The 14103-nt window shown below is 37.4% G+C and overlaps 2 protein-coding genes across 8 annotated transcripts in view; both read right to left on the reverse strand.

Annotated features, from left to right (window-relative positions):
• Positions 1-905: 905 nt before the first annotated feature.
• LOC106896592 (E3 SUMO-protein ligase RanBP2-like) lies at positions 906-1492 on the reverse strand (the record flags this gene model as incomplete). The annotated part of the gene is made up of 1 exon (XM_014956691.1): positions 906-1492. A coding segment is annotated over one exon (315 nt), but the record flags the coding sequence as incomplete, so codon positions are not given.
• A 916-nt stretch (positions 1493-2408) lies between these two features.
• Positions 2409-14103, reverse strand: part of LOC106896596 (E3 SUMO-protein ligase RanBP2-like) — a 32867-nt gene continuing 21172 nt past the window's right edge. For 2 of the 7 annotated variants that reach the window (XM_014956697.1, XM_014956699.1), the window contains 9 exons: positions 11369-11536; positions 10041-10133; positions 8942-9135; positions 7688-7916; positions 7028-7126; positions 6741-6883; positions 5134-5407; positions 4642-4976; positions 2409-2986 (listed from right to left, as the gene is read on the reverse strand). In XM_014956697.1, coding sequence (XP_014812183.1) covers positions 2681-2986; positions 4642-4976; positions 5134-5407; positions 6741-6883; positions 7028-7126; positions 7688-7916; positions 8942-9135; positions 10041-10133; positions 11369-11536 — 1841 coding nt within the window. In that variant the 3' untranslated portion in view covers positions 2409-2680. Of the gene's footprint in view, positions 2987-4641; positions 4977-5133; positions 5408-6740; positions 6884-7027; positions 7127-7687; positions 7917-8941; positions 9139-9667; positions 9814-10040; positions 10134-11368; positions 11537-14103 lie in introns of those variants that run through there. The other 5 variants (XM_014956696.1, XM_014956698.1, XM_014956700.1 and 2 more) reach the window with 4 other exon arrangements.

The following is a 14103-nucleotide window of genomic DNA, read 5'->3' on the forward strand; positions in this document are numbered from 1 at the left end:
GTCAAGCGGTCGGGAAGAATGTGAGCGGAGACAGAAACTCAAGCAGCCGGGATAAAGGTATAAAATTCCTGAAAGCTAAAAGATCATCGTCCATCTATTTTTGGTGTACCCGATTCAGCACTGTTTCATATTAATAAATTATAATTTTTTTAATCTTTGCTTTGGTGACTTTGTCCTCTTTAAATTCTAAGATGCGAGTCGATGTTTCTCACAGTGCTATTTTCCCTTAAAAAAATAAATTCAAACATATTTCAAAGCAGAGTATGTTACATATCTCCAACTTAAGAGATCATAACGTCAAACTGGTTACCTTGAGAAGATCCTTTATAGTGCCAGCTCTGCGCTGTAGAGCAGGAGTTTAAAAAAACAACCCCATGGTTATTAATGCATATTCACTACTGAAAGACAAAGTTTCAAAAGATAAAATAACCATCCTCCATAAGCTGCAGTGAGGTTGCAGAAGTGCCACAGGAAATGAAGCTCATAAACATACTGAGAAGAGAGCATTAGCAGTGGGTTAACTACAGCATTTCAGCAAACATCCCAATGTCAAGCAGATGGCTTTCACTAAATTAAGTCATTAGAAATATTCTATGTACAAAGAAAACCCTAAAAAGCTGGTACATTTCTCTAGCAAAAAAATCTAAACATTTAAGAAATGGACTCTAGTTTCAAATGCTGAACTGCTAATTTGGAGACTTCACTCAGCCCAAACCAGCACCTACATGGCAGCTGCCTCAGATCGCTTTATGCGCATCCAGATAATAAGTTTGAAAAGCCTTCAGTTTACTGACCAGCAATTGGCACCTACAATTTGCATATTCAAAATAGAGATTTATGACAGCAGGAAGACAAATTATGCAAGTTTGTTCTTTTTTTAAACAAACCAGAGTGAAGACAAGACATTTATTTTAACAAGACTAAGATTTAATTTTTAAAATTTGACATTTAATACAAATATGTCAGGATAACACAAATACACCTGAAATATGCCAGTGTCTGAACTTTTTATTTAACATGCAAAAATCAATTAGAACACATAAAAAATCCAACTATAAGCTGTAATTTTACATTTATACATCAGAAGTGTCCATTTTAAGAAGTCAAAATAATTAATCAATGACATCTAAATACTGATTTATACTGCTAGAACATCTGTATACTCAAAGCAATAATTCTATATTTGCCCACAGTCTGTAATGACAATTTTTCCATTTACTAGCCCTTTAGGAGAACCAAAGGATTCAATCTTTTTCACAACATCCATTCCATCTTTCACAAATCCAAATACCACATGCTTGAAGTCCAAGTGTTCTGCTTTTTTAAGTGTTATGAAGAACTGAGAATTATTTGTATCCCTGCCCTTATTGGCCATTGACAGCAATCCAGGACCAGTGTGTTTCACTTCAAAATTCTCATCTTCAAAATCTGCTCCATAAATTGACCGTCCACCTGTTCCATCGTGGTTAGTTATATCACCTCCCTGAAAAAAAAAAAGAATAGGTCAAGCGGTCGGGAAGAATGTGAGCGGAGACAGAAACTCAAGCAGCCGGGATAAAGGTATAAAATTCCTGAAAGCTAAAAGATCATCGTCCATCTATTTTTGGTGTACCCGATTCAGCACTGTTTCATATTAATAAATTATAATTTTTTTAATCTTTGCTTTGGTGACTTTGTCCTCTTTAAATTCTAAGATGCGAGTCGATGTTTCTCACAGTGCTATTTTCCCTTAAAAAAATAAATTCAAACATATTTCAAAGCAGAGTATGTTACATATCTCCAACTTAAGAGATCATAACGTCAAACTGGTTACCTTGAGAAGATCCTTTATAGTGCCAGCTCTGCGCTGTAGAGCAGGAGTTTAAAAAAACAACCCCATGGTTATTAATGCATATTCACTACTGAAAGACAAAGTTTCAAAAGATAAAATAACCATCCTCCATAAGCTGCAGTGAGGTTGCAGAAGTGCCACAGGAAATGAAGCTCATAAACATACTGAGAAGAGAGCATTAGCAGTGGGTTAACTACAGCATTTCAGCAAACATCCCAATGTCAAGCAGATGGCTTTCACTAAATTAAGTCATTAGAAATATTCTATGTACAAAGAAAACCCTAAAAAGCTGGTACATTTCTCTAGCAAAAAAATCTAAACATTTAAGAAATGGACTCTAGTTTCAAATGCTGAACTGCTAATTTGGAGACTTCACTCAGCCCAAACCAGCACCTACATGGCAGCTGCCTCAGATCGCTTTATGCGCATCCAGATAATAAGTTTGAAAAGCCTTCAGTTTACTGACCAGCAATTGGCACCTACAATTTGCATATTCAAAATAGAGATTTATGACAGCAGGAAGACAAATTATGCAAGTTTGTTCTTTTTTTAAACAAACCAGAGTGAAGACAAGACATTTATTTTAACAAGACTAAGATTTAATTTTTAAAATTTGACATTTAATACAAATATGTCAGGATAACACAAATACACCTGAAATATGCCAGTGTCTGAACTTTTTATTTAACATGCAAAAATCAATTAGAACACATAAAAAATCCAACTATAAGCTGTAATTTTACATTTATACATCAGAAGTGTCCATTTTAAGAAGTCAAAATAATTAATCAATGACATCTAAATACTGATTTATACTGCTAGAACATCTGTATACTCAAAGCAATAATTCTATATTTGCCCACAGTCTGTAATGACAATTTTTCCATTTACTAGCCCTTTAGGAGAACCAAAGGATTCAATCTTTTTCACAACATCCATTCCATCTTTCACAAATCCAAATACCACATGCTTGAAGTCCAAGTGTTCTGCTTTTTTAAGTGTTATGAAGAACTGAGAATTATTTGTATCCCTGCCCTTATTGGCCATTGACAGCAATCCAGGACCAGTGTGTTTCACTTCAAAATTCTCATCTTCAAAATCTGCTCCATAAATTGACCGTCCACCTGTTCCATCGTGGTTAGTTATATCACCTCCCTGAAAAAAAAAAAGCCACAGGATTAATTTACAAGTCCCCAAACATAAACCAATAGCACAATTATAATCCCTTTCAGCAGTGAAGACTCTGCTTTGAAAGAACTCAGTTTTCACAAGTAGTGGATTTAATTAGATATAAGGCATCCCAGCTTCAGCAGCTTTGTTCATGGTAACGGAAGCAGAAGTGGAAAGTTTATCTCTTGTTTATTCTGAACACAGCATTTTATCTTCCTGCTCCACATGGTGATCACCCCTCTGGTCTGGGCCTGTCTTTCTCCCTGCCAGCTTCCTGCATCACTTGGCCCTGACACAGCTGAGACCCGCACTATCTCATGGAAGGCCTGTCCTTGCTTAGTCCCTGCAGGCATAGACCTGATCCCCTAAAAAAGGTTAAGGTACCAATGATCAGCAATTTTCTTGCTTCTGTGCAGGCAGTAGTTTTTGCCACTCTACTGCTTGTTTAAAAGAGCAGCTACTGTTAGCAAGTAGTATCTTCTGCCCTTCTGCAAGATAGCAAGCTTCTGCCTCCCAATTATTTGACTATGTGCATAAAGGTAACACTATACATTCTTGTATCTTTGAAGGAAAGCCTTAATTCTCATTGAAAAGCTTCTCATTCTACTGGAGAGGCAAAGCAGAGCGAGCTTAAAATAGAGCAATTTTCTGTGATAAAAGCTCACTTTTTGTCAGCTCCTTATAGGATGCAGAATACCCTGAAACAAGTTTATACCCTAAATGAGCAACACTGCTTTCCTTCGCAAAAAGGCACAAAGTTTTAACAAAAGAGCTATAAAGAGCATACTTCAGACATAGGCAATACCTAAATCAAGAGACTGACTTATTACCAGAATGAAAAATCACCCATTCATATATAATTCTACTTCTGATTTTGTAAAGTGTCATGCCTCTTCTTCAGGGATGTCACGACATACAGGAACGTTAGTGTAGTGTGTAAGGAAGTTGCTTCTTTCTGTGTGTTACAAAGTCACTAACGCTCATTGAATTATTGATGAGAATTTTAGGAAAAGAAAGGTCTGAGCTATGATCAACCTCCAAGCCTTCAGCAATTACAGAGAACTTGCTAGTGCTACCTAATGCACACAGAGGTTTAAAACAACACTGTCTACACGGGGGCTCAGATGCACTGCAGCCTGATACTCTTGGTGGATAATTTGAGTATTTTAAGGAACAGGTCACTGCATGATAATGAGATCCAGAAGACCTTTTTTTAGATGGAAACTTGAGCATCTAAAATACTTGGAGTATCAGTTTTAAAGTGCATGTTATCTGAAATAAAAAGCATAATTTAAAATATAAGAGAAGCCTGGAAAGTAAGTGTTCTTAGCAGGTGAGCACATGGAAACTTCTCTCTGTAGAGAGAGATGGCTTCATGAATGGTGGTTTTGGGAACCCCTACTTTCCTCATCAGGAACAGGCCCTTGTGTGTTGTAAGAGGAGATGTTCATCTCTGTTTTTCCTTTCACACTAACACGGCAGCAGTAGGTAACACTAAAGCCATCAGGCAGCTGGCAGACACAGGTGAGAAGCAGTTGGCTTAGGGCAGCATGTGCTGTTCGCACCATTTCTCATCTCCTTGTAGGGACAAGGCAGATGCATCTCATTCTCGCAATGAAGAGTCTTCCATTTATGCTTACCTGACACACAAAGTCGGTCACTATTCTGTGAAAGCAGGAGTTCTTGAATCCAAATCCTTTCTCTCCTGTGCACAGGGCCCTGAAATTTTCAGCAGTTCGAGGTACAATATTGGAAAACAACTCCATGGTTATGTGTCCTAAAGGTTCATTGTCAGCAGAAACTTCAAAATACACAACGGGGTTGGTGTCCTTTGACAGTCCTGCTGCCAGAGATAAGTGTCCCTTCTGTAGTTCTGACAAGCTTAGCTGGCATTCTTCAAACCGCTTCTTGAAAGAATTAGCCATTTCTTGGGTTTTAAATCTGACTGCAAATTGTTCTACTTTCATTTCACCATCTGCAAATAAATCCGAGAACAGGTTTCTTTAGTTCCATCCAGTACAGTCAGAAACAAAACAACTTTTGTCTTATATTCTCTCCATGGCAAAACGAAGCCACAGAAACTACAGACCACACAGAAAAAACGAAAAACGCCCCAAAACCCCGAAACTTACCAGCGTAGTCTGTGGCTGTCCAGATTAAAGCGTTGTTTGATGTACCAGAGGGCACTAAGTTCATTTCTTTGGTGATGACGTGGTTTGCACAGACTTTAAGAACTTGATCCCTTCTCATGAGGACCCTATAGTATTTCTTCTGTGTATGGAAGAGGATCTTTATCTCTCCAACACCACGCTCCTTCCACTGCGTAGCATCTCTGTCCCATCTGTAAAGTTTTGCCCTCTCTTTGAAGAGAATTTCTTCATCTTCTTCTCCAGATTTTACCTCCACCTAAAAAACAGCACAATGGACAACCTGTGATTTCCAAGAGCTGCTGTCACCAATGATACTAGTAGTATTACATACACTTACAATGATTCTGACATATTACAATGGAAATTAGCCAATGCATTCCTTTCTCCAACATCATATTCCTCACACACCAAAATGATTAGAACATCTAGCCTTTTCAGAATTTAACAGACCAACAAATTCCATTGTTTGAGATAAATTACAGTACTGCAATACTATGCCATTCTGCATATGGGTTGTGGTGGGTGTTGGTTTTTTGCTTTAGGAGCGGTTTTTTTGTGGCTTTTTTTTCCTTAAAAAAACACTATCAAGTGTTCTGGCACGTTTCCCAGCAAAGTCTCAGGTTTGCTGAATGACATGCACACTGAGAAGTAAAGATATAGTACTATTACCATTCCAGGCGTTACCTTTTAAACATTGTTAAAGAACTTGACATTTGCATTTGAACAGAATAAACACCAACTGAGCATAACAAACTGACACCTGACAGCCATATCTCCTCCCCGCTTTACGTATGCATATTATTGGCCTCTGACCATCTTCTGAAGGTAAGGGAACACTTGAGAGAATTGGAGAAATATGTGATAAACAACTATTTATGGAGGGAGAAATGAGACTGAAGAGAAGCAACAAGGAAAGGAAGAAAGAAACCCACAGAAGTAATGACACACAGATGAGCAGAGGCCTACAAATTTTGAAGAAGGCGGTTGAAAGCACGTTACGAACTACATCAGATTTGCTATTCAAATTAAAGGACACTACATACTGTTTATTTGTGCTGTTTGTCTTGCTTAATAATTATACTAATCTATAATTAAATTTATGAATATTATTTATAGCAAAGCCAGATGATAGTACTGTAACATCAGAAAAGTTTGAAACGGATTGCTGAGTGATTCTAGAAATCTCTTTTACTCTAAGTTGGCATGGCTCTCACAGAACTGAACCTGTAAGTCATGGATACTAAGCCACATTATGTTAGCATTAACAGTTATTCAGTTTCCCCCTACTTGGTTTTCAGTTGTGTCTTAGCTTTTCCAAGTTACGTGTAAAAATTTGCATACTGATCAACACTCAGACAAGGTATAATGAAGTAAACTTTGAAGATTTCAACTGATGCACCAGACACTTCCTCAGTGCTAAGCTGTACTAGGATTTAAAACAGCACGTGTTTCTATATTGGCGTTGCAGGAAATACACAGCACACAACATGGAAAGCAAAGTTAGTTAAAAGCAAAACATTTTTTAAAACTTGCTGTGTTAGCAGACATGCTTATCTAAATGTTGGTTTATATCCCAGAAGTCTCCTTACCTCTGGTAAGGACACAATTGGCTCAAAGTGGATATCATCACTGTGTACCACCTCATCATCACTACCACCTTCATCTTCATCTGCTTTACGGACTGTATCTCCAAACACAGCTGCTCCTGTATTCGCCCATTTGAAGTTTTTATCTGCAATTACGAGAGTTGCAGTTTAAACTTTGTGTAGTTTTTAATTCCAGACAAAAACTTGCAAGAAAACTGTTGTTAACTGATTGACCAGTTGAAATTTAGTGCACAAAAGGTGCATAAGTCCACCAGACTAGTTTAACTCACCTTTTGAGCCAAAAGCAAAGTCTCCAGAGCTTTTAGAGGCCAGATCCGCAAATGACAAGCCTCCAGTATTGCCGAAACAAAATCCCATCATTCTGTTTTCTATCAAATAAGAGGGGAAAGTCAAAGGTTTTTCTCTGCCTTTCTTAAAGAAAATGTTTAATGTTATGTAGTCACAAAAAAAAAAAAAAAACGAGAGAAGTGTCTATGGTATTTTTGCCTTCCAAAAATTTTTTACAGTTTGCATGCTACTTGTCTTAATGACGGTCATTTATTATGGTTTTAAAAAAGGGCTCAAGACTGTGTGAGATAGTTTCAGCATGCTATTTTAGTGAAGTTCCACAGAGCTCTAGCAAACATTTATGCAGTATTTAACAGTAAACTAATGAAGCATTAGTTTAGTACTCAGACATTAGTACATCATATATAAATTACATAACAGACACTAGCATTGCTCTGTAGTAGTGCCATTTGAACACATCAAAATTCGATGTATATAATTATTTTAATCCCCAGTCACATTTTTACTGGACTGGTACTCATGCTTCTAATTCAGTATTTGTACCACTTCTCTACAAGGCAGCAGCTACATTAGATAAACTAATATACAGAAAAGCATAATCAAGTTCCTACAAAAAAAACAGAACATACCCCTGACTTTACCTTGTGTTGACTCTGAACAGTCCACATCAGTTTTTTTAGTTGACAAGTCTACGGGTTTGTTATCACCTCCTGATAAAATCTGTGATATATGCCCTGTTTCTGTAGTGGAATCTGGTTCTTCATTGTTGGTAGCTGACTGGACAAATACTGTCACCTCACCTGTTGATGGAGTAGGTGGTACTTCTTTACTGGTACAGACTAAGTCAGTTGAGCTTGTAACCTCATTGTCCTGAGATTAATAAAAAAAAGTAAAGTAATAAGCAAGTAAGTCTAGTATTCAAACCACCTCTTCAGTAGACAAAGAATAGTCATTTAGAAAAAAAGAATACCAAGAAAAAATGTTGTAAACTTTCTGAAGTTTTTCATTACATTTAACACACATTGTATGTTAACATGACAAGAGACTGAAGTATCTTTGTAGTAGAATGCTTTCAAAAAAATTACTTTCTGAAATCAATTAGTCCTTACATGCTATGGGAAAATAACAGAAGATTGGTGAGGAGGATTGTAAATATGCTCAAGTGACTCGCACCTGGGGCACTGGAAAACACATCTATCATGATAATTGCTGTTTGGTCTCGAGTCTGTGAGCAGAATAACCGCACTGAGATAACTTACGCCTGTGATGGACTCAGGGAAACCTTATCTTGCCGCTTGAGGTTCCTGCCCTGTTGCTGGAGAAGATCAAATCACAAGGGGGAGGACTATGCCTGCTGGAACTCTTGAAAAACCAGCTAAGCAGGGAGGCAGGCCCCCCTTTGTTCCCTCTGCTGCTTACTCTGGCTAATAAGGACTCTGGCTAACAAGGACTCCGACTGACAAGGATTCTTGCTGGCTTTGGAGTCCCTGCGTTCCCTGCTTGTGTGTTTCCACCCGGGTGCCGCTTCGGAGACTCCCCAAGTTGTGAGGTATCGAGATTAAACTTGTTCTGTTCCTTTATTTGCAGTCTCCTGGTTGTTCCTGCGTCCTGCCTCCATCAGCTCACACACACGTACGCACTAGGAGAACTTTTACTAGCCAAAGCATTTTATGCTTTATGAGAACAGCTGTACTTCCTTTCTCTTCCCAAGGAACTTTAGATCTAAGCTTCCATTTCATCTAATACTTAAGGCACAGCCACAAAAGAGTCCAGTAGTTTTTCACCACTGATTGTTTTTGTTCTCACAAGGTGAAAACTATATTAAGTCTCACAGGTATACAAAGTGATTGTACAAGTTTAACGACTAAAAAGTTTAGTAAAGATTTAGTTCTTACTTTTGTTTCCTCAGTTTTAACTTCTGTCTGAAGGTCTTCTGGACTGTCATCCTCAGTATCACTGCTGGCACCACAGACAGATGTAGAAGGAACCTGAAGAGTTTCTGTCTTAGCCTTCTCCTCAGGAGTTGGTTTCTTTTCCCAAGCAGTAACACATTCTCTTTCATTGCTGAATTCACTTTTTCCTGTGATACCTACTGCAAAGAACAAAAATTAGTAGAAAATAGCTGGGAAGCTAGCTAAATACCAAAGTATTTTTGGCACCTACGTTATAAAATAACTTCACAACAGCCAGAGCAACTTGAAATAAGACTTCAAGAGTTTTTCAAACAGCATTGCTGTTTAAACAGAAGAAGTGAAGACTAACTTAACTACACTTGGGGTGAGTAGAATTGGAAATCTGTCATACTTGGTTTCATATTGGTATCAGAATTTCCATGCAATAATGAAGAATTCAATCTCCAGCTGCCACTACTACTACCTTCTTTCAACATTTGCTTGTATTTCAGATGGCTCAGTATATACCACCTCTTTCTAGCGCATATACTAAAAAAACCAAACCACCCCAAACTTCAATTCTACAAGTATGTACCCAGATTTTCAGTTATGCATCACTGAAGTCTGAGGCACAGTCAAAGTAGACATAAACAGAAGCAGCAAATTCAATCTTCTACACCTGTATTTTAAGTATAAAGACCAATTTTTTATATTAACTCATAAGCTTACTTGCTATTTCTGCAGATAGTCAAATTATTCACAGACACAGACAACTTTTGTCTTGTAGCCCAAGCTTGGGTATCGCCCCAAGCTGGATTTTTCATATTCAGAAGAAGCTCAAGGTAGACACTTTGATATTCTTATTTCGAGGCCACCTGAAATGAACATTTCTCATTCAAGTACCACTTTACTGCTAACTGACAGTTCAACATACTGAGCTTGAAGTTGTATTTTGAGATGCAGTTTTTCTGCTCCCAGCATCACTCTTTCTAAAAACTACCTCAAGAAACATAAAATTAATCTCAATGCCCAAGTGTCCTTCAGATTTAGAGCTCGTGTTTCACTATATCAGAAATTTTAAGTATTGTGTTTTAAGACATACCTTTAAGAGGATCTTGCAATTTCTTTTTCTCTTCTGCATCGCTGGGATACAGTCTTCCATTAAGTTTCTTAACAGCTGTTTCATAGTCTTCATCTTAAATATAGCAAAGAAGCATTAAGTTCTCAGGCATCCTCTAAGTACAGATTGCCAAGTCTTTCCGACACATAATTTTTGCTTATGTTTTAAGAGCTCCACAGATCAGCAAGTAAGCTTTCACTTTCTATTTTGCTACATGCTTCAGTGTGCTATTGACACTTATCTCAGCCTAGATTGTTATGGATGCATGGCACCAGTTTTGTTTTCAAAAAACACATTTCTTATTGAGTGATTTTATTAAGAATACTACTAAAGAGAATGGGGAAGGAAGACTGAAGGTCTTTTATATAAAAAGCTAGCAAGCTCAGATATTTGCAGGAAGGGGCTTGTCTTCTCCCATTTTCTGTTGAATACAATGCTTCAGAACTTCCATTTAATGTTATTTGCTGCTGAATAAGAAGTAATTCAGTTGCATGCAATAAGATTCAATATAAAATGTTTCCAGTTTTAATGGTAGGAATTTGGATTAGAAGAAAAATAAGCCATTGGTCTAGCATTTAGAGAACCTAAGCATGTTCCTTTTTGATAAGGACCACCTTACATTTGTCTCTAAAATTAAGTTACAGAAGTCAGCCTCTTGGTCAGATGAGACTCGGCTCAAACATCCGATTATTTAATCTTACCTAACCAACTGCATTGGTAATAAGAGTGTTAACACCCATGAGACACCAATATAAATTTCCTTTAGTCATTCCTGGGCCTCTATTGTAGTATTCTGTCTTGAAGACCCGAGTGTACATCTTTTGCCATAAGGAAGATTACAGGAATATTTCCTGTCAGTCCAAACAAAAATATTTGAGCATCTAATGGTTCTGATAGTATTCACAGGGTAACAAAATAAGTCAAGCTGGAAGAGGGACCATTAAGCCCAACTCTCTGCTCCTTGTGGGACTAAACCATATGACTGGAAGTGTTGTCTAGACACTCTTGAACTCTGACAGGCTTGGTGCCATGAACGCTGCCCTGGGGAGCCTGCTTCAGTGACCGACCACCCTCTCCGTGAAGAGCCTTTTCCTAATGTCCAATCTTAATTTCCCCTGACAGCTTCATTCCATTTCCACGTGTCCTGGCCCTGGTCACCAGAGAGAGCAGAAATCAGCACCTCCCCCTCTGCTGCCCTCCTTGAGGAAGTTCTAGGCTGCACACAGCGCTTGAGGTGGAGCTGCACCAGTGCAGTGCACACCCTTTCCCCACAGAAATACAACACAAAGATCAACTTTGGCACTCCTTACCGTCATCCTCGTCACTCACGTATCCAGGCTTATTTTTGTAACAGAAGAATGTTGATGGTAGCTTGAGAAAGCCAGCCAGAGCTCTCTGCTCAGGGGTAGGTGTTAACTCGTAAACTATTATAACATCATCAGATGGAAGATTATCTTCTGATACAGTTGTCTTCTCAGCTTTTTACAGAAAATAAACAAAAATATTCAAACAAAATGAAGAAAAACCATTCAAACTGAGTAATTTCAGAACTGGGAAGAACATTAACCCCACATTGCTATTATTACTAAGCTGAATTAATTTTAAGGGATTTAGAAATACATTTGGAGCCTTCCTATTTTCTGTTACCCACAGGAAATAAAAATCAAAGTTACAGGATGCTAGGTTATCAGCACAGCAGCTACTAGGAAGAAAATTAACTTATCCCAACTGAAGCCAGGACAGTGCTTTAAGTTATAGAAATTATTAAACAGCAACTGAATAGAACTTATTTCAGATTACCTATATAAAATCTGAGCTTTTTAGTAGCTAATCTCAATTTATCATAATAAAAGTTTCAGCAACAGCTATTATTGCAAAAGTAATTTTCAGTTCCACTTGTTGAGCAACAAAAAAAATACTGCTTTCAGCCTATTTAACTAGCTTTTCCAGCGAGAATAAATACCACTATCAATTTCATTATATAACTTTTTCTCCCCTCTCCTTAAAGTTGTCCATCCCGCTTGTATTGAAAAAAGAGCGTGTAACCAGAGGTCAAAGCTGAAAGCCCAGCCTAGAGCAAACTGTAGAAAAAAATATGGGTACAAGGACAAGCTTTGCAAGCAAAGTTTCCAAAGCTTTGAGTTTATTATGAGAGACTGGAAAGAGGGAGAATATACCAGTTTTAAGCATCATGTATTGCTAGGCCAGGGTTTTGGTTGTGTTGGTTTGTTTTAGTTTTGTTTTGGAAGGGGGAAGTTTGGGGTAAAGGGGAAAGAAACAAATCTGTTAACTATTTATAAAGAATTACCCCATAAGCACATCAATACCCATGCATTGGCTGTTTCTAAGATCAATTTCATTGCTTTAGTAAGTCAACATATTTGTTAACGTTCTTCAGGTTTGAGTTAAACTAGTCAGCATAATTTGAAGGGTGCTTTTAAAAGCTCAATGTTCTTTTCATTAGAAAATATTTGTAAAGTTTGTGGCACAAGGCGGTCAGTAGGAACCTAAACCTTCATCTAGGAACCAGACTACTACTCAGTTCCTGAGGAACACCGATTTTCCTGCTCATGCAACTTGATATTCATCATCACAAGATGAAATAAGGACAGAAGTGTAATATTTATAGACATGCCCCTTGATCCTCTGACACAACTGACACACTAAAATAAATCTGCTTTTTAAAATAGTGTTCCTACTAGCACCTTCCAGTAGATTAAAAGCAATATAAGAATCAATAGAGTAAAAGCAAAATCCGAAGTTATAGTTCAAATTTAGTCTTTTTCCAAAGTATTCCCTCCCCAACCTTTGCCCCAGTTGACCTCCTTTTGATTACAAGTTAATAATTTCAGGCATTTAAATACCAGAGTATAGCTCAAACCCATTATGAGCACGTAGTCCTGTAAAGTAAACCTTTTTGCTTGCTTTATTTTTAGGTCTCAGTAACTCTTCTGAGCCTATATTAAGTAAATGCAGGATAAAATTCTCAAACAGCAAGTTTCATATCACGACAGCAGGCTACAGATGTTTTCATGTATTTTCTCAGAATCTTATGCAAAAAACCTCACTAATCCTAGCTGATTTAAGAATCAGGAGCACATTTTGTACCGCGTTATGAAGATATGCGGGTATCCTGGATATTAGCATGTGTTTTATTCACTCAGATTAGTTAAGCAAGTGTCTCAAGTGGATTAAGTAAATTTGTACCAAGTTCACCACAGGTTTACGTGTGGAGTATTTAGTCTTCCAACTATTAAAGGTTAAAGCAAAAACCAGCCTTCCTAAGGATTAGGATGCAAAAAATGTATCTTAAAGAATAGATAGTAAAAGTGTGAACTTCCTTTAATCTGAGCAGTATAAAGCTAGCTAGAAGACCCCAACAACAGAGGATGTAGTCCATCATATTCAACAAACTGCATTCCTAAATAATTATCATACAATCTTATTCAGCTACTTTGTACAAGGGCTACTGAAAGAAAGTAGTACATTAAAAACTCACTTAAGATTAATCCATAGGTAAACCTTTCCATGAAGTGCACCTAGCAAACGCTGGACTAAGATTCTACTGTTCCAAACACCCAAAGTGACAAAAGGGTTCAACAACAAAGATTAAGATTACAACATCTATTTGCTCCTCAGAATATTAAGACTGAGCAGGACGCTCACTGGTTCAGTTAAGTCAGTTTCTACTCACCCTCCCCACAAAAAAGTTAGCTTTTCTTATTCAAAAATGCTGCAAACAGCTTAAATATATCTTCACAGGCAGCCGTGAAAACAAAAGAGCCATGCATACATACAACATATTCTTAAAAGACTGTTGGTTTTGTAATAATAAAACTTTTTACTCAGGGGAAAAAAATCCACACAAAACATTGTTAGTATATGGAACGAAGAAAATAAAGAACATCATGCATAACAGTTCTTTTCACTAGTGTATTGTATTTTGCTTTTGTTTCAACTGACATAAAGACCGAATAGGTCTAAAACAATGATATTTTTTGTCATGCATATACTAGTGAGTATCTTCTGTATAGAAGAGAAAAGC

This window comes from Calidris pugnax, unplaced genomic scaffold (genome assembly GCF_001431845.1).
Source record: "Calidris pugnax isolate Ruff unplaced genomic scaffold, ASM143184v1 scaffold318, whole genome shotgun sequence".
Lineage (NCBI taxonomy): Eukaryota > Metazoa > Chordata > Aves > Charadriiformes > Scolopacidae > Calidris > Calidris pugnax.